At 34.3% G+C, this 27,951-nt stretch overlaps 1 protein-coding gene across 17 annotated transcripts in view; it reads left to right on the top strand.

The window, feature by feature from the left end:
* Positions 1-27,951, top strand: part of VPS13B (vacuolar protein sorting 13 homolog B) — a 781,052-nt gene that overhangs the window by 184,300 nt on the left and 568,801 nt on the right. For 3 of the 17 annotated variants that reach the window (XR_011493288.1, XR_011493289.1, XM_044743912.2), the window contains one exon: positions 2,785-2,891. The exons of the other annotated variants lie outside the window; for them this stretch is intronic. Coding sequence is in view for 1 of the 3 variants with exons in the window: in XM_044743912.2 (XP_044599847.2) it covers positions 2,834-2,891 (58 nt within the window). In the remaining 2 variants the exon portion in view is untranslated. The remainder of the gene's footprint in view (positions 1-2,784; positions 2,892-27,951) is intronic. 17 annotated transcript variants of the gene reach the window in all.

Consider the following 27,951-nt stretch of genomic DNA (forward strand, 5'->3'; position numbering starts at 1 on the left):
CCTCACTCCTTTTTCTGGTTTATTTTATGTTTTAGTCTCATTTCTCTAGATCAGTCCAGGGGCTCCTTTTTATATATTTAAAGTACCCTATACTTCTCCTGTCATAGTACCTATCACATTTTACTGTAATTCCTCATTTAATTATCCATTTCCCTAAATGAGTTTAAGATAGTTTTTGTGGGAAAAGACAATGTCTGTGGTTAGCACAAAATCAATGCTTGGGTTCTGGTTATAGTATTTACCAGTTTTTAAATTTAGGAAACATTCATTAAATATTTAAATATTACCTTTTAGGCCAGCCTGGTGGGGAGAGGGGGAGAACAAGTGGCCATGAGGCAAGGTTAGGTGCAAATATGATGCTTGTACTGAGTTTTGAAGGATGCATGAATCTGGACTTGGTAGCTGGTAAAAATAGATTAAATTTTCGTAGAAATTTTTCCTTCTGTGTATTCTGGCACTTTTTTAGTAGAATAAAAAAGAAGTGAGAGGATGTTAGACTATAATAAAATTTATATTGGAAAAAATTAAAATTTCATAAGAAATTAATTTCATATGAAAAATCTAAACAGAGTCTAAAGTGTGCAGATGCTTCATATTAATACTGATAGTTATTGGCCAGTTTATCTTATTTCACTTCGTAGTAAAATGAAAAGAATTAAAACAGTTAACTTAAGCACTAAGATTAACTGGATTGATGAATGCATAGCATTATTTACAGGACACGTAATATGCCTTGTGGTGGCTATTTGCTGTTCTATAATGATTTGTTTAGTCTTGTGAATGATAACAGTATGTTTTAGATATATTTGTTCTGTGATAAAACTTGTTTTTAGGATTTTACAATACATTTCTCTTCCTCTCAAAAAATTCAACTCAGGGAGAAAATATCTCAAACTTTGATCTGCATCAGAATCACTTGGAGGTGCTGCTCAAATGCAGGTTGTCAGGCCCATCTTATTTCATAGGCAAGGCCTTTGCATCTGACTTTTAATAGGCATCCAGATGATTTTGATACTAGTGATTGACTATTACTCTCCTGACCATTTAGTGGCAGGACTGATACAATCTATATAAATCTGAAGTTCTTTTGAGCAGTTAAATCCATTCTGTCATGAATTTTGAAAGCTCGAAGGTACATTAAATGGGATGTTACTTATTTGAATGCATGAGGCTTTATATATGGATTGATAAAATCAGTCAAATTACTTTATACTCATACTGTGTGTTACCAACTTTGCAAAATAAATTGTGTTATAAGCAGTTTTGTTTATTATAGTCTGTGGAAAAATAATGAATAATATTATTATTAATGTCTAAAATGTTCAATAATCTGAATAATAGAAGTAATAATAATTTATCTTTATTTAACTGTATAGTTTACTTGGGTGTTTCTGGCATTCCACCTATGCCATATCCTGATAGTAAGTATATCTTAACTTCTGTGATAAACTGTCAATTTGGTTTTTTAAGAATAATCAATAAAAAAAGTTGTAATATAGTACATTATTTCCCTAACTGACTTTGTAAGAGAATAACTTACTTTTTAATCTTGGTTATTCTTTGATTATATATTGCTTGTAAAAGATACAAAGCTTAGACATTTACTTTTTTATCTTTAAATTTTCTATTAAGTTAAAAACGTAATACACGTTCACTTTAACTTGTGAAGCAATTTATGGATATGTAAAGAGGTATTTTTTAAAAAGTTAATTTCCTTTCCATTTCTTCTCCCCTCCCTCATTTTCTCTATGCTTGTACAGAAATAAACACATTTGTAGATTTGTGTTGAGTATGTATGGGTATTTCAGTGAGATTTTATGCATATTCTGGAATCTGCCCTTCTCACTTAATACCATGTTATGATTACTATTCCAGCATAATAGTACAAATATAACTTGTTCTTCTTAATAGCTGCATACTACTTTATAGTATAGGAATACTATTATAGAGTCATTCCCCTTTTGATGAACATTTAGGATGTTTACTCCTTTTTGCCACTACTCATCATTGTGCAACAGATAACTTTGCATATAAGTATCTACATATTTTTGTTTTTATTTCTATAAGGTGGATCTAAAATGTGGGATTTTAGTTCAAAGAGAATGTGTATTTCAGTTTCATGAATTTCCTTTATAAGATATATAACATTTTATATACCTTTTTATTACAAAAATAGATTGCAGAATATGGGAATTAATAGAAAACACATAGGATGAAGTAAAAATCATCCATAAGTCTACCATCAAAACATAATCAGTGTGATAAATTGAAACAGAACTTTCTGTTTTTTCTCATTATCGAGTTTTTTCAATTCATTACGTCAATTGTGTTGTAAGCAGCTAAGGTTTATTCTTACCTCAGGAGGAAGATTTTGTAGAGTAATTTCAAGTTCCTAATTTATAGGTATTCTTTCTTTTAAGGCCCTTAAGTTTTAAACGTAGATTTATCTTTGGTTTTATTCTACTGCTTTTGCTTAGAGAGAACAGCTGAAAACTTCCAGTAAAATTTGTAATACAATCTAGAAAGTACACTATTAAAAGATAAAGGAACAATAGCTCTCAATTAGGACTGAGAAAGCTTGAGTTCTAGATGTGGCTTCTGCCTGATTAGTCATGGGACTTCGGTTAAGTTCTTGACGTCTCAGAACCTCAGTTTCCTCTACTGTTTCCAAATGTGGAAAATAATGGCTTAGTATTTTGAGAGAGTTAATTTATTTGCAGTTGAAGAAAAAGAAGCAGAGATATTAAATGGTCTGTTGATACATGGTCTTATTCTCTGTCTTAGGACCAGAAATAATTTCAGTTTTTCAGACTCAATATCAGGAAGTTTCTTTATGCCCCCTTGGAAGTCAGTCCTGCAGGCAGTTCTTGTTCTGATTTCTATTACCATAGGTGAGTCTTGCCTATTTTTGAAATTTACATAAGTGGTTTTATGCAGTATATACTCTTTTGTATCTGGTTTCTTTCTTTCAACAGAATGTTTATGTGATTCATTGATGCTGTTGTAGAGTATACTATATATCTATGCTATGCAATATTATGCTGTGCGACTTAATATCAGTCATCAATTAAAATATGTAGGATAGGTTGATAGGTTCTAAGTAAAAAGTAAGTTGCAGATCAATTTGTACAGCACCACAACACCTTTATTTTTAAGAGAAGGATGTGTGTATTCATTATGTGTGTGCATGCATGTGCGCACGCGTGTCTATTGTTAAATGGATATGTAGGTAGGTCAGATAGGTAGGTAGATTGATAGTTTTGTGGGGAAAAAGTTTTTGCATATAAAATAAGTGCTAGTTGTTACCTCTTGGGAAAGTGTAGGGCATGAATGAGATGGAGAATGGAGTATGTTAGGCCCACTTCTTTATAAACTTTAAAAAATCCATGTAGGGGCTGGCCTGGTGGTGCAGTTCTCATGTTCTGCTTTGGCGGCCCGGGGTTTGCTGGTTAGGCTCCTGGGTATGGACATGGCGCCGCTTGGCAAGCCATGCTGTGGTAGGCGTCCCACATATAAACTAGAGGAAGATGGGCACGTGTGTTAGCTTAGGGCCAGTCTTCCTCAGCAAAAAGAGGAGGATTGGCAGATGTTAGCTCAGGGCTAATCTTCCTCAAAAAAAAAAAAAATCCATGTAATTATGGAGAGTTATGCCTTTTTATTTTCTTTAGTAATTTTTAAATGGGAAGAGGGTAAAATATCCCCATGTCAAATAGACAAAAACTTTAAAGATTCCTCTTTTTCTTTTTTTTTTTTTTTCTGTTCTCCCCCTTATTCTACTGTCTCTTGAAAATTCTTTCTAATTGTATGGGGAAATGTATCCTTTTATTTGGCTCTTGTCATTACAAGAATTGCTGTTAACCTTCCATAAACAAGAGTATTATGCCAATTGTGGTTTTGTGTGTGTGTTGTCTGTGCATGTGTGGTATGTGTGTGTAGATAGCTGGCTGTTTCTGTCTGTTATAATTAATCCTGATCCGTCTGACTCCCAATTCATTTTCTTTAAGAAGTCTCTAAAAAGTCCTAGTAATTATTTAATAAGTATCATACTTTTAAGCAAGGGAGGTATAATTCATTTAGGTAAATGACAAACTTTTCAATATTGGGTGGTAGTGAATATTTTAAACTCTTAAAGATTGATCATTTTTGTAGAGGGCAAACTTCCAGTGTTTGTATTTGGATGTTTAAAAATATAAACAAGATTAGTTTGGGGTAAAGATTTAATTTCTAAGGAGTCAGTGTAACCACCTTGAAAAAATGAAATGTGTATCATACCTTGCTATCCCTTAGTGACTGTAGTTTATAATCAAATCCATGCATATTTATATCACTAGTAAATAGGAAAATAATTACAAAAAATTAAATCATTAACAGATTAATTGCTAGCAAAAAGTAGAAAAGTCTTTTTAAAAATGATATTATTACTATCCTGAGGTAGCTAGTCTCCAAAGGTGGCCATGAGTCATGCTTCTCAGTATTTATATCATTCTGTAGGCTCATCCCCTTGAGTTTGGGCTAGGTGATGACTTGCTTTTGACTGGTAGATTGTGGTGAGGTGATACTGTATGACTTCTGAGGCTGGGTGTTAAAAATCTTTGTAGCTTCTGCTTGAGTCACTTGGAATATTTGCTCTGGGTGAAGCTAGCCACCATGTAAGAAGTCCAGTGTCCCTGAGACTGTCATATTGTGAGGAAGCCCAAGCTAGGCACATAGAGAGGCTAAGGTATGGAGGAGAGAGAGAGATGCTTATCTAGCTTCCAGCTGTTCCCAGTCATCTCAGCTGAGGGATCTGACATATGAGTGATGAAACTATCTTGGATCTGTAGCTCATTTGAGACTTAAGATGATTCCAGCCCCAGTCACCATCTGACTGCAGCTGCATGAGAGAGACCCGAGCAAGAACCACCAAGAGGAGTCCAGAAAATCCACAAAACTGTAAGAGATAAAAACAGATTGTTGTTTTAAGCCATTAGGTTTTGGAGTATTTCCATAGCAATAAATAACTGGAACAGAAACTGTTAACTAAAATTTATTTTAAATGTGTTTTATTGTGGACATTAAAGGCCAAGATATTCTACTCACCCTTACCATTTGACACCTTTCTCGATGACAGTATTTTGGGTCAAAAGACACTGATGTAAATGTTTGAGACAGATTGCTGATAAAGACATTCTGAAGTTCGGAATCAAAACTCAGCTGGATCTAACCTAGAGCATTTAAGGCTACTAGAAAGCTTTAAAGAGCTATGAATCACACCTCAGGGACCCATCAGTAATATGGGGATCCAGGTTGAATTCTAAATATTTCCTATATATACTTACATAAAAGAACAAAATAAGACATGAGATAATTTACTTTAAAGGAATCTAATTAAATAAGTATAAGCCCTTCACTCCTTCCCCCTACTTTATCTTTTCCCTATATCCTATTTTTGTGGCTCAACTAAAGTTGAGTAGTACTTAATAAAGTTAGGCTTCACATAGAAGGGTGGGATTTGTATCAGACTAACATAATTTTTAAGTACCTTTATACCTTCCAGATACAATAAAACATGAATCCCCTGATGTCAGAGACTGCTAGCTAGTGTTTCTTGATTACTAACTCTTTGACCTCAAGTTCACTGAAGATTAGTATATTAGGCATAATGCATTCAAGCTCATTTTCTAAGTTATCTTTCATGTTTTGTCAACTGCCAGGTGGACTTTGAGCATTTAGGGGGAAATGTGGTTAAAATAGTCATAATTATCAATTGCCTGAAGTGCTTACCTGCTATTTTAAAGAATATTAATAAGGTCACATTTAATTTGGTTGGGAGCTTTCGCATGATTGCAAAGTGATCCTGTCTTATATTTTCATTGATTTTGCTAAGCATTTGTAGGTTAATGTACTTTCATATCATATTTTAGAATTAAGTATTTGTTTCAAGTTTAAGATTAATATAGCATGTAACTTTTGAGAGTTAAAAGTTGTCATACATAATTTTGAACAAAATAATTTTCATTGGCAAGTTCATTTTAAATGTATATGAATTGAAATGTATAATTATAAATACAATAAAATGTAGTATAGAAATATTTTGAGGTATACTGATTATGATTTGTAAATATTATAGCTGAGGCATGCAATTGCAACAACTTCCCAAAACCAAAGGTGAATTTGAAAGCCTTTTCACATTTTGTACTCTGTAAACTAATTTATAGATTATTGCTTATATTTAAAAACTGAAAAACAAATTTCACTTTTCTCCAGCTATCCTAACAAAAGCTTAATAAGTAGGCATTGCTTTAAAAATGACACAATCCACCAGTTATTTGGTAAGACTAGCATAATCATAAATTTCCCATCCATGCTTTTTCCAAAAATACTAACCCATATTGTTCTCCCTGGACCTGTTGTAGAGATGACTAATCCAACTGCTGAGGTCTCCCTTTATGTGTTTGATGGAACACTTGGCTTGCTGGACTACAGCTGTGTGTTTATGTGCAGTGCACACCTGCAGGGGCCTGACAAATAGCTGTAGTATGCAGAGGATACAAAATTACCCTGGCAGTGTTGCAAATAAGGAAGTTTCTGTTTTGAAGTCCATATGTGTGTGTGCTTGAGATGCCAGCTGGTGTATTTATGTTGCATGCACAGATGTAAAACTGCCAACTGATTTTATACCAAATAAAGTCTAATCTTTTTATACGTACTTTGTGTCAAAGTTATGAAGTGGTACATAAGAATGTTCTCATGATTTAGGTCTTTTAAGATAAAAGGTGCTGTTAAAAATGTGAACTCATGACATGACTAGGAAAGGGGATAGTGACATAGATGGTATTTTTTGACTATTATCTTTGTGTGGAAGAATGTTATTGCTATATCATTATACAAATAACTAAAGGCTTGATTTATGATAATCAATGGTATATATCCTCTTTTGTGGCTAGAGTCAATCGAGTCTGTGTTTAATCCAATTTATGAATACTGAAATATGAAAGCCAAGTTTATGTAGTTACTTAACTTGAAGGCTTTAGCCTTTCTATTTTTTCAGTATACTTAATTTTAGCAATTTGAAGTGATAGTATATTTTGGGTAGCATTTTTACCAAAGTATTTAAATTTTCTCTAAAAGAAATACCAGTATTTACAGGGATAATATTTTCCAAGGTTGTGGAAATTTAAACATGAACATAAAAATAATAGAAAAGCCGTTTGTTTAAAGGAACCTTTGAAAGAGGCAATTTTCTTTTGTTTCCTTGCATATCTCCTGTAACCAAATGAAGAAATCCATTTTATTTAATGTGTCCACCCTAAGGAAGAAGAATGATTTGATAGTTGGAAAATTGATTTTCAAATTAATATTTGCAAATTAGACTTCTCATATCTTTTACTTAACTGCAGACTTCTTGTAGAGTTGGAATTCTTTTGATTAGTATTTGATATAGTCATTTTCTCTAAGAACTATCAGCTTACTAGCTAATGAATTTTCTCAGTATATAGTTTCTGGTATTAATAGGCGTGTTTCAATTGAACTATTTTCACAAGTATTGACTTTTACTATATTTGATATATGTACAAATTAAGAATTTTTGGACGTTGCACAATGAGAAATGGTTATCTGGATGGTTATATTTGTTTTTGCTTTACCTATGATTTCCTAATGGTCTTTACCTCACTTTACTTGGTCTGTACAGGTTTATAAATATTTGCAAGTGGAGAGAAGGAGTTCAAGTGCTTATCCAAAATCATATTAATTTTAATTAGAAAAATTTAATGATGCTATAAATATGTTGACCTATAATCTTCCATCCAATTTTGCATTTGAAACACACTAAATGTGTTCCCCACATGTACGTCTAAATATATTAATTGATTCTTCATCTGGCATTGATGTAAAGTTATAAGTTTGTTCCAACTTTGTATTTCTAAAACTGCCTTCTTATAGTTCCTTATTTGATTATATTTGTGCTAATGTTTTTTATGCCTTACTAATTACCCATTATTCATTGTTATTGATAACATCAAACTGGTAAATATTTTTGATAATACCTTTTTTTTAATTAAGTAGCACCTTAGCAGGCAAGATTTTGTTTTCTTCAATGAAAGACATTATTTCTTCATAAAAGGATGTGCATTTGCTATTATTTCCGGCATAATTTTACTTGAGATTTTACTGTCATCTGATTTCAACAAATATAGGAAAGTTCTGCACTTTTAGCATTGTCGCCTAGCCTTAAAAGTATGAATTTTGATTGAGTCAGGCTTCTCAATTCATAAAGACAGCTTGATTTAGAATAAGTTTTATATAATGAGACAGAAAGGTGGAATAGAAACCACATCTCCTAATGGCTAATTTGAGAGAGAGAATGGTTTTGGCAAAATGTATACTTAATCACACATCCGAAGTATATCAAGAGACCAGAAAATTCCAGAAAAAGGCAGAGCAGAAAGGCAGTTAGTATAGTTGAATGAGCTCTTGATCAGGGCAGAGGCAAACCCTAGCTTTGCTACTTACAGTTGTGTGACATTAGGCTAGTATCCTGGAGCTTTAGTTTTTCCACCGGAGATAGGGAATAGTAATTCTGGTTTAGTAAAGTTGATGTGAGTATTGATAGCATGATAGACATAAAGCTCATTTTAGGGTTAGAGTGTAGAGCGTGTAGTAGGTATTCAATAAACGTTGACTTTTTTTTATAGCAGTAGTAGTAGTAGTAGTAGTAGTTTGAAATAAATTAATTACATAGGAAAGAAGAGATTTATGTAAAGTTAACTCAGAAAAGAATAAAAAGAGGAAAGATTAATTGTTGCCTTATATTTTTTCTCAAAGAATATTTTAAAGAAAGAACCAAACCTCAAATTTTTACAGCTACAAGACAGAACCTTTTATTACTCATTTGAGAGATTATGTTCCATACTTTGCTTGGTTATTTAGTGCCAGGGCCAACTTCTTTTTAGTAGGGTATCACTTCAAACACGGCTGCCGCCACTGCAGGTTGCAAGCACATGATTGAGGGCTCTAGTTCTCAGCTCATGCCCAGATGTCTTTCAATAACTATAGCCAGTAATTTCTTCAAATTGCTCACTTTATCAGCAGCACATGTCATCAATCCTGAAGTGGTTGCTCAAGTCAAACTGCAGAATCTTTAGCTTACAGACGCAGCTGCAAACAGGTGAACAGGCAGAAAGTAATTTGTGCAGCTTGGTGGCTGTCAGACGAAAGACAGACAATCTGTGTTTAAAACAGATTGCAGGCCCTGTATGGGCCAGACAAAAGGGATTTCTCCAACTGCAAATAATTCCAAGGTTAACATATTTTCCTTTCTGCCATTAGGTGATTTGTTAAAATTGGAAACAATGAACATTATAAATCTACACAGAAACTGGAGACAAGATGAAAGAGAAAATCAGATCACTAAATAGGTTTACATTTGTCTTTCCAAAGAAGTACAACTGGCATATTCATATAAGCTATTTTCTCACAAATTAAGCCAAGTTATAAAATAATTCTTTGAAACTTACAAGATTATAAATGTTTCAAGTTGCATTAAGAATTACTGATATTAAAAAACAATGAAACTTGAACCCATACAGTTTTTATAATAAGTATTTTGATTTTTCTAGAGTTATTTGTTAATTTGTGAATGTTATAACTTGCTTTTCTCATAGGTTTAGTGTTTCCCTTGAAACTTTTAAATTAGGGTAGGTTTTAAAAGTAGCATATGCCAGATATATCACACTTTTCAGTACATAAGGATCTATCATGGTTACAGAACAAGCATTCTTATGGAGAAAGAAATTTTCAAGGATTTATGCATTTAAAAAAGTTATCCTCGCATTTTATTTTCCTGGGAGTTACTAGAGTATGACTCTGAAAGATTTCTTAATCTATCTGTAAGATAGTCACATTTTAGAAGATTGTTCCACAATAGCATTAACAATATTCATCATTTTATCCATGTATCTCAAAATTGGTAAACTGTCTCACAAGATCCTAAATCAGCAGTGTATTACTTGTCAGTATGAGTGCTTACTCACTAAAATAAATAGGAAGAAGGACTATATTACATTAACTTTATGAATACTTTATCATGGAAGACTGCTGGAGAAGGTATGTACAGATATTCAAATATTTAAAATATATGTGTGCGTGCGCACGTCTGCATGTGTGTGTAGCATATGAGATGTCAAAGATTAGTCCTTCTTTGTTATTGTCTACCAGAACTGATGTCTGTGATATAGAGAACAACTGTAAATTAATGTGACTGATTTATTCTCTCTTGTTCTCTGGGTCTCTTGTGCTTTCTCTCTTGTTTCACGATCACTTTAGTATTGTGATTGTTTTTAATGGATAATGAATCTTTGAACATAGTGTTTAAGAATATAGTCTTCAGTGTCAAACTGGGTTTAAGTCCCAGTTCGGTCATATTGTATGACCTTGGACAAGTTACTTAACCTCCCAAATCCTCAGTTTTTCAGTGATGATAGCACTATTTATCTAACTCATGTTGTTTTTGTGATATTTCGGAAAAAATAATGTGAAGCATTGTGCATGGTGCCTTGCACATATTTAAAGGTTCAATAAGCCTTAGCTAATTTCTGCTAGAATTTAAATATCCCAAGGAGAGGGAATATGTTTGTTTTGCTCCTGGGTGCTTCCTAAGCATTTTTCATCATGCCTTGAATGCTGTAAGAACTCAGCAACTAATCAGAATGAGTTTATAATTGGTTCTGTAAATTTCAGAGTCCACTTTGCTGATTTTCTCTACTTACTTGCCAAAGACCTTGACTTTAGAAATTAGAACAATTCTGATTTAGTTTTTGAGTACAGAAGAAAATGAAGGGATGTGAATATTTTAATTTTTCTTATTTCAGTTTACTTAACACTAAGAAATTATTCTTGATTGTAGATATTTTTCAAATGTCAGTTTTTGAACTTTACTGAGGTATAATTGAAATAAAATAGTAACATTTGACATATCGTATATTTGAAAATTGTGAGGATTTGATGTATGTATACCTTGTGAAAGGATTAATTAATCACACACGCATGAGAACATTTAAATTCAACTCTTTGCAAATTTCAGTTATACAATACAGTGTTATCACCTAGAGTTACCGTGGTATACGTTAGATCCTCAGACCTTATTCAGCTTACAGCTGCAAGTTTGTACCCTTTTACCAACTTCTCCCTGTTTTCCCCACCCTCCAACTCCTGGCAACCACTTTTTTAGTCTCTGTTTCTGAGTTTGACTTTCTTTTAGATTCTACAGATGAGTGATACCAGGCAGTATTTCTCTTTCTCTGTCTGGTTTATTTCACTTAGCATAATGCCCTCGAGGTCTATCCATGTTGTTGCAAATGGCAGGATTTCCTTTTCTTATGGCTGAATAATATTCCATTGTATATATATACCCCATCTTCTTTATCCAATTATCTATTGATAGACACTTAGGCTGTTTCCAGATCTTGGCTGTTGTAAGTAATTCTGCAGTGGACATGAGAGTGCAGATATGTCTTTGATTCAAATATCATTGATTTTTAATGCCAGATTATTTTGTGAATATAAGCCTCTTGGTCTCCAGACTGGCCCAGCATTGTTCCTCTTTCTCTCTGTTCTTAGGCCCAAAGTTTATAGAACACAAAAATTGTAAGAATACAAGCCTTAACTTGAGGTTCTGAAGGTTTCTCATTTCAAAACCTCTCTGTCTCTAGAACAGTAGTTAGAGCTTTTAAAGTGCACTGATGTGCAGGCTCTACACCAGACCTCTTATTTTGAAATATCTAAGGGTGGGGCCTGGATGTTGGTCATTAAAAAAAAACCAACAACAACTGTTTATGTCAATCTAATGTGGATCCAGGGTTGAGAATAGCTGCTCTAGAACGGAGATTGGCAACGCATGGCCCACTAGCCAAATCTATCCCACTACCTGCTTTTCACTGGTACATGCCCACGGTTATTTGTTTAGTTATTGTCTATGGCTCTACTCTACTACAGCTACGGAGTTGAATAAGTGCCAGAGAGACCTTATGGCTTACAAAGCCTAAAATATTTGCTATCTGGCCCTTTCCAGGAAAAGTTTGCCAACCTCTGCTTTAGGTTTGAGCTCTGATTATCACAGTTTTGCCGGTTTCCTAGATTTCATGTTAGTATTTGATGTAATCTATTGCTGAATTAGCTAGATTTTTTATTATCTTTTTTATTTCTTTCCTAATGGATTGTGAGCTATAGGATAGCAGGCACTGTATTTTATAGCTCTTTGAATACCTCAGTGCTAAATGTAGTTAATTTTGCAAAGTTGGGTCTAAGTAAAGGTTCATTAATTGATGCTAGCTATTGGCCTTAGGTCATTGCATGAGGGTACCAGCAAGGGGCAGCATGGAGCTTTTCCCTTGCACACTTTCAGTTATTTGTTTTTTCTTCATTGATATGTAATATTACCATGTGTTAAAATAGATACTGTAGTATTTTACAATATTAAAAAGCCATAATTTTATGATTATGGCAAATCTCCTAATCTTTTCTATTTCTTTAATTCCCTTCAATCTTCGTTACTCTTTTTATCAGTTATACTTAATTTTTGGGTCTATCTCAGCTACAGAATAGCATACCACATTTTCATCATTACTCTTTTTAAAATTTGCCTTCTTTCCTATTTCAGGAAGTCTTGGCATTGACTGGGGTATTTATGCCAATAGTTTTGCCCTACTTCTAGGCCTTTAATGGGTCGAAATTAGTTTAGTATTTGTTGCTAGTGTAGTTACAATAATTTTTTAATTGTAGGTTGCTCAGGAGAGAATAGACATAGCTTTTGTTTTCTTCCCCTGGAATGAGGTGTCCAACTAGTTTTCAACTATTTCTGCAGAAATTTTGTTCAAGGATTGTGTCTCAGTATCTGTTAGCCAAATATGGTTAGTACACGTACATGTGTTATATAGTTATTAAGAAAGTTAGGATCACCATTTTAAAAAGATTTTTTCATTTGAGTTGTTGAATGAAGTGAGTATGTTATTTAGAGCAAGGAAAAAAAATGAGGCACTCAGGCAGGTTGCTGACTGCAGTCCAAATGGCTGATCAGAGAGTCTTTATATGCATTGGTAATGTGTTGTGCAATATAAGCTGAAATATATTCCACAAGGGAGGAAAACGGAATAGGTTACATACGCTGTTCCTAAGTGCAATGAATATAAAACTCCATTACTCACTTTAGGCAGGTGCTTTTTATATGAGGCTTTAAAGAAATATAAAACTGCTGGTGAAATGATTGGTTTGTACAGACACTACTCAGCTTCTCGTGCTTTGACCAGATAAAGAGGCTAAAAGTATTCTTGCAGACATTTTTTTAATCATTCAGGGATTGAAGGTTAATATTCTCTTGGTGTAATAACCTGTCACGATAAGCATTGTATAGTATATGAAATTTGTCTGTGACTTGGTTATGAAAAATTGTTTTCAGGGACACATGAATAGTTTTCTAGTTTTTCTTTGTTAATGGTCAAGAAATGCCACTTACCAGAATTTCTTTTTAAGATACATATATACATTTAAAGATATTTTTGAAGAACTTCTTAAATAATATTTCTTTGTAGTTTTCAGTATTTGTACTCCAAGAACTATGGAGTATTTTATAGGCATTAAGATTGGATAAACCTTTGGAATGTAAAATAACTCTTTTTAAGATAGCTCTGCAATTAGTTGATGAACATCATGAAGAATTAAAAAGTATATTAATTAGTCCATAAAGGTTTATTGTGGTCCCACCTACATATACAAGTGCCTATATTTTTCTTCCCTTCAATTTTTAGAACAGGCACCTGTTTATAGTTTAAACACAACATTCTTCCACAAATGAACTTTCATAAACATGACCCAAAAGGGAGATTGAAAGGGTAAAAAATAGGTGTTGTTCAGATTTGTTTTGAGTTTTAAATATGTGAACCAGTGGGTTTTCTTTTTAATCCTGCTGTAGATTGATTGAATTCTCTCTCTTCTCCTTTCTTTCTCTCTGTATTAGAGGTGAAGTTCTCATGACATACAGTTAACTATTTTAATGTGTACAATTCAATGGTATTTAGTGTATTTACAATGTGATGTAACTGCCAACACTCTGTGGTTTAAAAACCTTTTCATAACTCATTAAAAATCCCCATACCCTTTAAGTAATTAGTCCCCAGTTGCCCCTCATCTGCCCCACCCCCTAGTAACCTCTAATCTGCTTTCTCTTTCTGTGGATTTGCCTCTTCTGGACATACTATGTGAAAGGAATCATAATATGTGATGGTTTGGGATTGGCTTTTTTCTCTCAGCACAATTCTCTGGAGATCTATCAATTGTGGTGTGTAATAGTTTGTTTATTTTTATTGCTGCATCGTCTTCCATGGTATACATATATCACAGTTTGTTTAGCCATGTATCTGTTGAAAGACTTATGGGTTGTTTCCAGTTTTTGGCTATTGCTAGTAAAGCTGCTATAAGCATTTTGTTTACCGGTTTTTGTGTGAACATAAGTTTTTATTTCTCTAGGATAAAAATCCAGGAGTGTAGTTGCTGGCCTATATGGTAGTTGCGTGTTTAGTTTTGAAAGAAACTCCCAAACTGTTTTCAGGAATGGCTGAACCATTTTGTATTCCCGTCAGCAGTGTATGAGTGATCCATTTTCTCCACATACTCACCAGCATTTGATTTTGTCACTGTGTTTTATTTTAGCTTGTTAGATAGGTGTATAGTGATATCTCATTGTGGTTGTAATTTGCATTTCCCTTATGGCAATACAAATAATGTTGAATATCTTTTTATCTTTTATTAATTTGAATGCTGCATTTGTATTTTTTTTTAAAGATTGGCACCTGAGCTAACATCTGTTGCCAATTTTCTTTTTTTTCTTCTTCTTCTTCTCCCCAAAGTCCCCCAGTACATAGTCGTGTATTCTAGTTGTGAGTGCCTCTGTTTGTGCTATGTGGGACGCTGCCTCAGCGTGGCCTGATGAGTGGTATCATGTCTGCGCCCAGGATCTGAATTGGCGAAACCCTGGGCCGCCAAAGCGGAGGGTGTGAACCTAACCACTAGGCCATGGGGCCGGCCCCATGAATATTTTTTTAGATGCTTATTTGCTATCTGTCTATCCCCTCAGTGAAATGGCTGTTTATGTTTTTAGCCCATTTTCTAATTGAGTTGTTTGTGTTTTTACTCTTGAGTGTTGAGAGTTTTTTATATGTTTTAAATACTAGTCCTTTGTCAGGTATATAGTTTACAGATGTATTTTCTCAATCTGTAGCTTTCCTTTTCATCCTCTTAACAGGATGTTGCACAAAGCAAAATTTTTAATTTTGATGCGGGCACAATTTTTCTTTTGTGGATCATGCGTCTGTTGTTAATTTAAGGAACTCTTTGTCTTGCCCTATATTCCAAAGATTTTTCTCCTGTCTTTTTTCTGAATGTTTGTAGTTTTACATTTGCATTTAAGTCCGTGATTCATTTTGACTTATTTTCTTATGAAATGTTAGACCCAAGTTGAGCTTCATTTTTTTGCCCGTGGATGTCTACCTAGTCCAGCACCGTTTGTTGAAAACGCTCTCTTTCTTTCATTTAATTGTATTTGCAGCTGTATCAAAGTTATTTGGCATATTTGTGTGTCTGTTTCTGGGTTCTCCATTCTTTTCCTCTGATCTTTGTGTTTATTCTTCCATCAGTGCTTTATAGTCTTGATTACTGTATCTGTATAATAAGTCTTAAAATTAGGTGGACTGACTCCACTTTCTTTTTTTTTTGGAATTGTTGTTCGATGTTCTAGTTCCTTTGTTTTTCCATAAATGTTTTAGAAAAATATTGCCTATATCTACAAAAAAATCTTTGTTGTGTTGAATCTTCTCATCTATGAACATTCTATATCTTTTCATTTATGTAGATCTTTGTTGATTTCTTTCATCAGCATTTTATAGTTTTCAGCATGTAAGTTCTGTATGTTTTATTAACTTTACTCCTATCTCATTTTTTTCAGTGATTGTAAATGATACTGTACTTTTAATTTTAGTGTGCACATATATTCATTACTAGTATATATGAATACACTGATTTTTAAAAGTTTTATTTTATTTCCTGCAACCTTACTAAACTCACTAGTTCTAAAAGTTTTTTAAAAGATTCTTTGGGCTTTATACAAAATTATGTCAACTGCACAGAGGGATAGCGTTCTTTGTTTTTTTTTCTTTTCCATCTGTGTAATTCCCACTTCTCTTTCTTGTTTTATTGCATGGGCTGGAACCTCCAGCATTGTGTTGAGTACCAGCACTGAGAGCTGACATCCTTGGGTTTATCCCAATCTTAGTGTGAAAGCATTCAGTCTTTCACCATCAAGTAGCTTTGGGTGTTTTTGTAGATACTCTTTCTCATGTTAAGGAAGTTCCTCTCTATTCCTGCTTCATTCAAAGTCTTTATCATGAGTAAGTTGAATTTTGTCAAATGCATTTTCTGCATTGATAGATAATATGGTGGATTACATTGATTTTCTCATATTGAACTAAACATCTGTTCCTGGAGTAAACCCTGCTTGTCCTGGTGTATTATTTATATTTATACACACACAAACTCATTGCTGAATTACATTTTCTAATATTTTGTGTTTTTACATGTATATTGATGAGGAATATTTGTATGTAGTTTTCCTTATTTGTAGTGTCTTTGTTTTGGAATCAGGGTAATTCTAGCTTCATAGAATGAAACGAGAAGTGTTTCTTCCTCTTCTGTGTCCTGGAAGAGATTGTGTAGGAGGGCTATTAATTCTTCTTTAAAGGTTTGGTATAATTCTCCATTTGTTCCTGGAGATTTACTTTTTTGGGAGTGTTTTTGTTTTTTCTTGATATGCTGCTTCATATCATCAAAGTTGTCAAATTCTGTGAGCAGAATTGTTTTTGGTATTTCCTTATTTACCCTTTGATGTCTGCAGAGTCTGTAGTGGTATCCCCTTTCATTCCTGATATTGGCAATTTATGAATTCTCTCTGTTTTTTTTCTTTGCTCGTCTTGCTAAAAGTTTGTCAATTTTATTGATTTTTTTTTTAAAAAAGCAGTTTAAATAAATTTAATTGATTTCTGCTATCTTGATTATGTCCTTCCTCTGACTGCTTTAGGTTTATTTTGCTCTTTTTATATGTTTTTTAGGTGAGAGCCTAGATTAGTGACTTGAGACTTTTACTTTTCTAACGTGTGCATTTAGTCCTATAAAATTTCCTCTCTGTACTGCTTTAGTTGTGTTCCACAAATTTTGAGATGTTGTATTTTTATTCAGTTCAGTGTATTTTTTTTTAATTTCCCTTGAGTATTCATCTTTGACTTGTGGAATATTTAGGTATGTTTAATTTCTAAGTATTTGGAGATTTTCTTGTTATCTTTTTCTTACTGATTTCCAATTTGAGTCTATTGTGGTCAGAGAACAAACTCTGTTGACTTCAGTTCTTTTAAATTTGTTGACGTTCATTTATGTCCCAGAATAATATCCTCTATCTTGTTATGTGTTCTGTAGACACTTGAAAAGACTGTATATTCTGTTGTAGTTTTGTAATACTGAGAAGAGGTTATTGGTTGCTAGTGTTTTTGACCTCTTCTATATCTTTGTTGATAATTTGTCTAATTTTTTTGTCAATTGCTGAGAGAGGTATTGAAGTCTCCAACTAGAATTGTAGATTTGTTGATTTCTTTTTATCAGCTAGGAGCTATGGCTTTTGCAGCTATGTTATTAGTTCTGTGCACATTTAGGATTGCTATGCCTTTGTGGAGTATCTACTCTGGTAATTTTCTTTTCTCTTAAGTCTACTTTTTCTGATGTTAAAATAACCATTCCTGCTTTTTAAAAAAATTGAGATTAAATTCACGTAACAAAATGTTTATCACTTAACCATTTTAAAGTGTGCAATTCAGGAGTTTTTATTATATTCATAAAGTTGTGCAATGATCACCATTGTCTAGTTTTAGAACATTTTCTTTTACCCAAAAAGAAACCCATATCTATTTATTAGTCACTCCCCATTTCCACTTAAGCCTAACCCCTGGCAACCAGTAATCTGCTTTGTGTCTCTATGGATGCACCTATTCTCGATATTTCCTCTGAGTGGAATCGTGCAATATGTGACCTTTTTTATCTGACTTATTTCAGTTAGCGTGATGTTTTCAAGGATCATACATGTAGCATGTATCAGTACTTCACTTCTTTTTATTGCTGAATAGTATTCCATAATATTGGTATACTACATTTTGTTTATCCGTTCATCAGTTTGTGGACATTTGAGTTCTTTCCACTTTTTGACTACTAAGAACAATGCTGTTATAAACATCCTTGTATAAGCTTTTGTGTGGACTCATATTTTCAGTATTTAACTAGGAGTGGAAGTCCCCAGGTCATGTAGTATCTCTGTGTTTAACTTTTTGAGGAACTGCCAAATTGTTTTCCACAGCAGCTGCACCATTTTGCATTCCTACTAGCAATGCGTGAGAGTTCCAATTTCTCCATATCCTTGCCAATACTTGTTATTGTCTCTCTCTTTTTAATAGCTGTTCTAGTTGGTGTGAAGTGATATCTTACTATGGTCTGCTTTCTTTTGATTAAAATTTGTAGAATCTACCTTTTTCTCTAGCCAGCCCTAGGGGTCTAGTGGTTAAGATTCAGTGGTCTCACTGCCCTGGCCCAGGTTTGTTTTCTGGTCAGGGAACCAGCTCACCATTGTCGTACTTTGGTGGATGCATGTTGCTGTGATGCTGAAAGCTATGCCACTGGTATTTCGAATATCAGGAGGGTCACCCATGGTGGACAGGTTCCAGTGGAGCTTCCAGACTAGACAGCCTAGGAAGAAGGACCTGGCCACCTACTTCTGAAAAAATTGGCCTTGAAAACCTTATGAATGGCAGCAGAGCTTTTTCTGAAATAACACTGGAAGAAGAGAAGATGGTGCAAAAAGAACAGGCAGGGTTCTGCTCTGCTGTACACACGGTCACTAGGAGTCAGAATGAACTCAACAGCACTAACAACAAGCTTTCTTCTATACTTTTGCTTTCAACTTGGCCTACATAATTATATTTGAAGTGAGTTTCTTGTAAACAAGATATATTTGGGTCATATTTTTAATCCAGTCTGCCAATCTTGTCTTTTAATTGCTGGATTTAGACTATTTACATTTATTGTAACTGTTGGTATGGTATGCCATAAGTCTGCCATTTTAATTTTTAGTTCTTGCTTTCTATTTTATCTCTCTGTTTTTAATTTCTGTTTTCTTTTTCTGCCTTCTTGTCGGTTACCTGAACATTATTTAGAATTCTATTTTGATTTATGTGTAGTTTTGTATGTGTCTTGTTGTGAAGCTTTTTTAGTGATTGTTTTAAGTTTACATTTCATTAATTTAACTTATTACAGTCTACTGGTATCATCGTTTTTCCAGTTCGTTATATATAGAAACCATAAATACCTTTGTTTCTTTACCTTCTTCTGTTTATAATTGTCTTAAATATTTCCTCTATGTGTCTTGTGAACCACATCAGATATTCTTATTTTTGCTTCAACATGAAACATAGTTTAGAAAACTCGAAAAAAGTCTATTATGTTTACCCTATTTTTACTTATTGTATTCTTTCTTTTTTTCTAATATTCCAGAGTTTATTTTATCCTTTCTGTTTGGAGAAGTTACTTCAACTGTTCTTTTAGGGTAAGCCTGCTACCTAAAAGTTCATTTCTTTTGGAGTAAAAGTTCCAAACCTAAAACTTCCATTAAGTTAAATACTTATCAAAGTATTACACATTTTCTTAGTTTTCCTTCATCTGGTTTTCCCCTCAAATCCTGAAGGATATTTTCAGCATTTGAAAAATTTTGTGCCACTTTCTACTCAACTTTATGGTTTCTAATGAAAAATCTGCTGTCATTTGAATTGTTTTTCCTGTATTGCTAAGGTGTCATTTCTCTTCTGCTCCTTTCAAGAGTTTTTCTCTGTCTTTAGTTTTCAGAAATTTGTCTATACTGTGTTTTGATTTCTTTGAGTAGTCTCTTTGAGGTTAGCTCAGCTTCTAAATCTTCAGGTTTATGTCTTTTGCCTAATTTGGGAAGATTTTAGCCATTATTTCTTTGAGTACTTTTTCAGCCACACCTTTCTCCTGTGCTTCTGGGATTCTGATGACATGAATGTTAGATCTTTTGAAATGCTCCCAGTGATATCTGAGATTCTGTTCATTTTTTTTTTCTATTTTCTCTAAGTTCAGATTGGATAATTCCTGTTGTTCTGTCTTCCACTTTAGTGATTCTTTCCTTTGTCTTTTCCATTCCATCGAACCCATCCATTGACTTTCTTATATCTGTTATCGCATCTTCCAATTCTAAAATTTCTATTTGGTTCCTTGTTATGTCTTTTTCTTCTTTATCCTCTTCCTCCTCTTCTTCTCTTACCGTAACTTCCTATTTCTTTGCTAAATCTTTCTGTTTTCATTTGTTTCAAGCTTGCCTATAATTGCTTATTGAAACATTTTTATGATGACTGTTTAAAAGTCTTTTTCATTTCCAATATGGATCCCTTTTATTTCTTTTTCTTACCTGACTGCTCTGGCTGGGACTTCCAATACTATGTTAAATAGGAGTGGTGACAGTGGGCATCCTTGTTTGGTTCCTGTTCTTAGAGGGATAGCTTTCAGTTTTTCTCCATTGAGGGTGATATTTGCTGTGGGTTTGTCATATATGGCCTTTATTATGTTGAGGTATTTTCCTTCTATACACATTTTATTTAGAGTTTCTATCATAAATGGATGCTGTATCTTGTCAAATGCTTTCTCTGAATCTATTGAGATGATCATGTGATTTTTATTCTTTATTTCGTTAATATGGTATATCACATTGATAGATTTGCGGATGTTGAACCATCCCTGAATCCCTGGAATGAAACCCATTTGATCATGATGTGTGATCTTTTTAATGTATTGTTGTATTTGAACTGTCACTCTTTGCAGACGACATGATTTTATATATAGAAAACCCTAAAGAATCCACTAAAAAACTTTTAGAAACAATAAATGAATATAATCAAGTTTCAGGATACAAAATCAACATACAAAAATTGGTTGCGTTTCTATACACTAACAACGAAGTAGCAGAAGGAGAAATTAGGAATACAATCCCATTTACAATTGTAACAAGAAGAATAAAATACCTAGGAATAAACTTAACCAAAGAGATGAAAGATCTGTACACCAAAAACTACAAAACATTGTTGAAAGAAATCAAAGACACAAAGAAATGGAAGGATATTCCATGCTCTTGGATGGGAAGAATTAACATCGTTAAAATGTCCATACTTCCTAAAGCAATCTATAGATTCAACGCAATCCCTATCAAAGTTCCAACAACATTTTTCACAGAAACAGAACAAAGAATCCTAAAATTTATGTGGAACAACAAAAGACCCTGAATAGCCAAAGGATTCCTGAGAAAAAAGAACAAAGCTGAAGGTATCACACTCCCTGATTTCAAAATATACTACAAAGCCATAGTAACCAAAACAGCATGGTACTGGCACAAAAACAGACACATAGATCAATGGAACAAAATGGAGAGCCCAGAAATAAACCCACATGTTTATGGATTGCTAATATTCGACAAGGGAGCCAAGAGCATGTGATGGAGGAAGGAAAGTCTCTTCAATAAATGGTGTTGGGAAAACTGGACAGCCACATGCAAAAGAATGAAAGTAGATCATTCCCTTACAACATGCACAAAATCAACTCAAAACAGATTAAAGACTTGAATCTAAGACCCGAAACCATGAAACTTCTAGAAGAAAACATAGGCAGTGTGCTCTTTGACATCTGTCTTTGCAGCATATTTTCAAGTCCCATGTCTGACCGGGCAAGGGAAACAAAAGAAAAAATGAACAAATGGGACTACATCAAACTAAAAAGCTTCTATACAACAAAGGAAACTGTCAACAAAACAAAAAGACAACCTAACAAATGGGAGAAGATATTTGCAAACCATATGTCAGATAAAGGGTTAATATCCAAAATATATAAAGAACACATACAGCTCAACATCAAAAAACCAACAGTCCGATTAAAAAATGGGCAAAAGATCGGAACAGAGATTTCTCCAAAGAATATATACGGATGGCCAACAGGCGTATGAAAAGATGCTCAACATCATTAGCTATCAGGGAAATGCAAATCAAAACTACAATGAGGTATCACCTCACTCTGGTCAGAATGGTTATAATTAACAAGACAGGAAACAGCAAATGTTGGAGAGGATGTGGAGAAAAGGGAACCCTTGTACACTGCTGGTGGGAGTGCAAACTGGTGCAGCCACTATGGAATGCAGTATGGAGCTTCCTCAGAGAATTAAGAGTAGATCTACCATATGATCCAGCTATCCTGCTGCTGGATATTTACCCAAAGAACTTGAAAACGCAAAGGCATAAAGATACATGCACCCCTATGTTCATTACAGCATTATACACAATAGCCAAGACTTGGAAGCAACCTACGTGCTCATCAAGGGATGAATGGATAAAGAAGATGTGGTATATATGCACAATGGAGTACTACTCATCCATAAGAAATGATGAAATCTGGCCATTTGTGACAACATGGATGGTCCTTGAGGGTATTATGCTTAGTGAAATTAGTCAGAGGGAGAAAGTCCAAGACTGTATAATTTCACCCATAAGTAGAAAATAAAAACAACAAGGAACAAACACATAGCAATGGAGATTGGATTGGTGGTTACCATAGGGGAAAGGGGGGAGGACAAAAGGGGTGATTAGGCTCACATGTGAGATGATGGACTATAATTAGTCTTTGGGTGGTGAACATGATGTAATCTACACAGACTTTGAAATATATTACGATGTATATCTGAAAGCTATATGATGTTATAATCCAATGTTGCTGCAATTAAATTAAAAATTAAAAAAAATAGTCTTTTTCAGATAGTTCTAAGATCTCTTTCATCTCAGTGGCATCTATTAATTGTGTTTTTTCATTCACTTTGGGATCTTGATTTTTCGTATGATTAGTGATTTTTGATTGAAATCTGGATATTTTGGATATTGTTTTTTGAGACTCTGGATCCTATTTAAACCTTATGTTTTATCTGGCTTCATCTGATAATGCCCCAGCAGTGGAAGGGGACATGCACCCTTGTTACTGCCAGGTAGAGGTGAAAGTCCAGATTTTCCGCTTGGCTTCCATTGTATTAAAGGGCAGGGGTTCCTTGTGACTTCTGGCCCAGTGGTGGAAATTCTTGCTCTCATTTAGACCTCCATTGATACCTCCCTGGCTTGAGGTGGTTATATTGCCTCATTACTGTTCCCCATGAGGTCTCTGCTGACACCATGGTGGTGATGGTGGGGTCGTGGCTCATTATTGCTGGGGGTTGGTGAAGGTCCTGGCTCTCCACTAGGCCTCCTTTGACACCACCCCAGCTGGAAGGTTGAGGGGTGTCTCCTTACTGCCAGGTTGGGTTGGAAGTCCAGGTTCTCTATTCAGCCTCGTCAACTACCTGAATGTGGGTATTGGGGTTCGTTATTAGAGCATGTTGAAGGTGGAAGTCTAGGCTTCCTGCTGATCTTTGCTGGTGTTGGTTGGGCTATGACCACAGTTTTCTGTGTACTTTTTGCATGGAGTAGAACAGTTATTGTCTAAAAATTTTGTGTCTTGCTGGGATGCCTCTTTTAGGTCCTTTGGCTAGGGAGAACTGGCTTTTGTTGGGACTTTTTATGTCTGTACCTGTTGGCCTTTCTGGATTGCTGGCTTCTTCAGCTTTAAGTCTGGGATATATTAGGCAAAAACAAAACCTATGCACCTCACCCTTGTGTCTTTCTTTGGTGCCTGAGGTCCCTAACTGGTTTGCCTTCTTCTTTCCCCCTAGCAGATTTGCCTTTTTTTTTTTTTTTAAAGATTTTTTTTATTTTTTCCTTTTTCTCCCCAAAGCCCCCCGGTACATAGTTGTGTATTCTTCGTTGTGGGTTCTTCTAGTTGTGGCATGTGGGACGCTGCCTCAGCGTGGTCTGATGAGCAGTGCCATGTCCGCGCCCAGGATTCGAACTAAGGAAACACTGGGCCGCCTGCAGCGGAGCGCGCGAACTTAACCACTCGGCCACGGGGCCAGCCCCTGATTTGCCTTTTTTTTTATACATAATGTTGGATTTTTAGTTGTAGTTAGCTTGAGAAATACGGAAGAGTCTACCCTGTCTTCCTGGAAGTGGACCTAGTTTATTTCTACATCAAATTGAGAAAAAGTGGGTTTTTAAAAATCTTAATTACGTTTCTCTGTGATTAGAGTAAGGGTGACTATGACTTTGAGTAGTCTTCTGTTTTTTGATACTATTATTTCTTAGCTTAACCATACCTAAGCTACCTGAAATGGTATCTTACTCTGAATTTGGCTGTACTAACAACATTTGTTTTTTAGGGATGTGGCTTGCACCGACTTGTGAATAATTTGGAGCTCAGTTTGTGTATAGATTGCATTATCATTTCTATTCTTCCTCTCCTTGCACATATCTTTTAAATATATTAGAGTCTTCAGATATTACTCCATTTTATTTTTATATTTGGGTGATTTATTGGAAAAGCTTACTGTTATTTTTAAATTTATAGAGCATACTCTGTTTGTCCTTTTTTGTTTCATTTATAAGTCTGGATGTGTATACCAAAATTAATGGGGAGTTTTTGTTGTTGCCTCCTGATTCTACCTACAGTGATTACAGAACATTCTTTGTCTTTAGTCTTTAATGTGAAACCTTATTATATAATAGTATTTAAGTTTCCAAACTATTAGTAAGTCAATTTTTAGAGTATATATGAAGTTTTACAAAATTTTATTTTTCTATATTAATGACAATTTATTTATAATTTCTAATATTTTTCAATGTGTAGTTTTCACATAGTTGTAACCATATTGCATATACCATTTATGTTCTGTTCTTTGATTTAATATTTCTTAATAAATACATTTTTTGTGCTTTTTACATAAACATCAAGTAACAGGTTTTTAATAATAATAAGATGCTGATATTTCATAATGCACCTAACCATTCTCCTCTTCTGTGACACTTAAAGTGTTTTGTGATTTTTGCTGGTGTAATTAATATTGCTATAAGCATTTTTTCCTCTTTTTTTGGTTATTTCTTTGAAATGAATTCGTAGGACTGAATAACTTGGTGATGGATTATAAACTTTTAAAAATAACATATAGTATTGTTGCTTTCCCAAATCATTCCATGAATATGTAATATAACTGGTGATGAAGGCTAATGACTTTTAATAAAGCCTCAAAAACGTTAAATATTGTAGATTGTACATATAAATGATGCTTCACTTTTCCTTTAAATCACTTCCCTTTAGTTACAGCAAAATTGATCTTTTGTCATATATCTCTTTATTATCTATATTTCCTCTTATGTGAATTTGCTTTTGTATTTTTTTTTTTTTGTTTTAAGGTTTTATTTTTCCTTTTTCTCCCAAAGGCCCCAGTACATAGTTGTGGGTCCTTCTAGTTGTGGCATGTGGGATGCCGCCTTAGCATGGGTTGACCAGCGGTGCCATGTCCGTACCCAGGATTCGAACTGGCAAGATCCTGGGCTGCTGAAGCAGAGCACATGAACTTAACCACTTGGCCTCTGAGCTGGCCCCCTTCTTTTGTATTCTTTACCATTCACTGATTTATGGATTTATTTATTCATTCAACAGATATCTGAGTGCTTTATTAAATGATTCATTAAACTCATAGTGTATTTGGCAAATAAATTTTGAAGATTTCTGTAAACTAAAGTCTTGGGCTGCACTCTGTCAATTTTTATACAAACAAAATAAAAACATGGGGCTGGTCCTGTTGCCAAGTGGTTAAACTCACACGCTCTGCTTTGGCGGCCCAAGGTTTCTCTGGTTAGGATCCTGGGCGCGGACCTAGCACTGCTCATCAAGCCATGCTGAGGTGGCGTCCCACGTAGCAGACTCAGAAGGACCTACAAATAAAATATACAACTGTGTACTGGGGGGCTTTGAGGGGAAGAAGAAGAAGAAAAAAAAAGATTGACGACGGATGTTAGCTCAGGTGCCAATCTTAAAAAAAAAAATAAATAAATAAATAAAGACATGTTAAAGTATCAAAGAGGGCCACATTTGACTACCATTTATAACAATAACTTTTCCCAACAGGTTTTGTGTACTAAATAGTCAGTGACCTTACCTATTATTATTATTACCTTTATAAAAATGAGACTTTGGTATATGACCCTTTGAGTGAATGATGTCCACACTGGCCATCTGTTAGCTATCCTGGGTTGTGACATTGTGTCTTGGTAGAGACAATATTCCTTGAGTGTGAAACATTCTTCCCAGTTCCTTCCTTTAGCTAACTGCTTTGTCATAGCTTAAGTGATGTTTTCTTTAGACTCCCCAGACTAGTTCAATCTCTCCCTTCCTTATATTTTCATAGCACTCTGTACTTCTGTTTTTTGACATTTTTCACAATGTTAAGTAGGTACATATTTATGTAGTTACTGGTTTAATGACCCATAAGTAATTATCTCCCTCAATTGTGGACTTCATGAGAGAAGAGCTTGAATCGGTGTTGTTCACCCCTAGAGCCCCAGATTGTGCTTGGTATATAGTTGTGTATAGTAAAAACTTAATGAATAAGTGAGTGAAAGAATGAGACATCAAAGTTAGTGTATGCACGAGGGACCGGGACCATCAACAGATGATCATGCTTAAGTGTAGACAAAAACTTGCATCTTTAAACCAGGACAGTAGCTCTCCACACTGAGAAACAGTCCAGAGATATATGCAGTGGGCCTTTGATTTTTGTCATGGATTGTTGGAGGTCAGTGATTGAAGTAGCAAGACTGAATCTTGGTTTCATGCAGTCATAGTCAAGGTTTCATAGTGGTCAAATAATTAGGTTGGCAATTTTACCTTGTGGTAGAATTGAGAGTGCCTTATGGCAGAATGTGAATTAAACTAAGGAAAGAAGAGTGATCTTGTCCTGTGCAGAGTGAGTGAATGCTGTTTTATTTTTATTCTAGTGTGCCCTTTACCAACTCCCTCTAAACACACACACATGTGCACACACACATAGACACACACGATGCTTCGTTTATTTAAAAGATAGTTTGCCTTTTACTGTGACCACTATGGCTTCATTTAGCATCCTTATCCACGTTAAAAAAATTTTTAAAAAAATCTCTGCCACAATTTCCCTCTTGGGTTTACAATAAGGTATTTTAAAATAGACTCTAGACTTCCTGTGTGGTATTTTTAAGTGATCTCATTTCATTTTTGCCATAAAGTCTACATAGTTGCTCTGTTTTTTGCTTAATTTAGTGCCTAAGAGTGATGCCTTCCTCTTCCCCTTTCCCACTTTAGCTGTCAGAATATAGGGTTTCATATAGTACAACTTTTACATGGTAGTCCTTCTTCGCATATTTGTACCAGTGGTTATTACTGAGAATTAAGTTTCATATATTTCCTTCCCATATGTGTTATGAAATTACCTAATCTAAGAAGCAGGGACTCTGTTTTTGCTAAGCATCTTATTTTCATATCTTATCCTAAGTATTATTTTTTTAAGTTCATGTATGGGGCTAATACTAAGTTATCATAATTAGTAATTAGATGTTGTTTTATTTCAACCAAGAACTTTTATATGCAGGGAAAAAATACTTTAATATTGCACTACTTTCTAATTTTTTTCACAAAGAAATAATTGTCATTCTTCACCTGGTATTATAGCTCTAAAGGCTAGGGGGAGATATAAAAAGATTTCAAAAGTTATCCTTGCAATATCAGTTTGTAAACAGATTTATAGTTATTCCTTTAATTTTTTTTATCTTTCACTAAAGTCACTAATTGACTTTACTGAATCTCTATTCTTTTTCTACCATAGTTACAAAGACATAATAGCTGCTTCATTTGGTTAATTTAAGTTTTCTTTGCCTTTAAAAAAGAACTAAT

Source organism: Equus asinus, chromosome 12 (assembly GCF_041296235.1).
Source record: "Equus asinus isolate D_3611 breed Donkey chromosome 12, EquAss-T2T_v2, whole genome shotgun sequence".
NCBI lineage: Eukaryota > Metazoa > Chordata > Mammalia > Perissodactyla > Equidae > Equus > Equus asinus.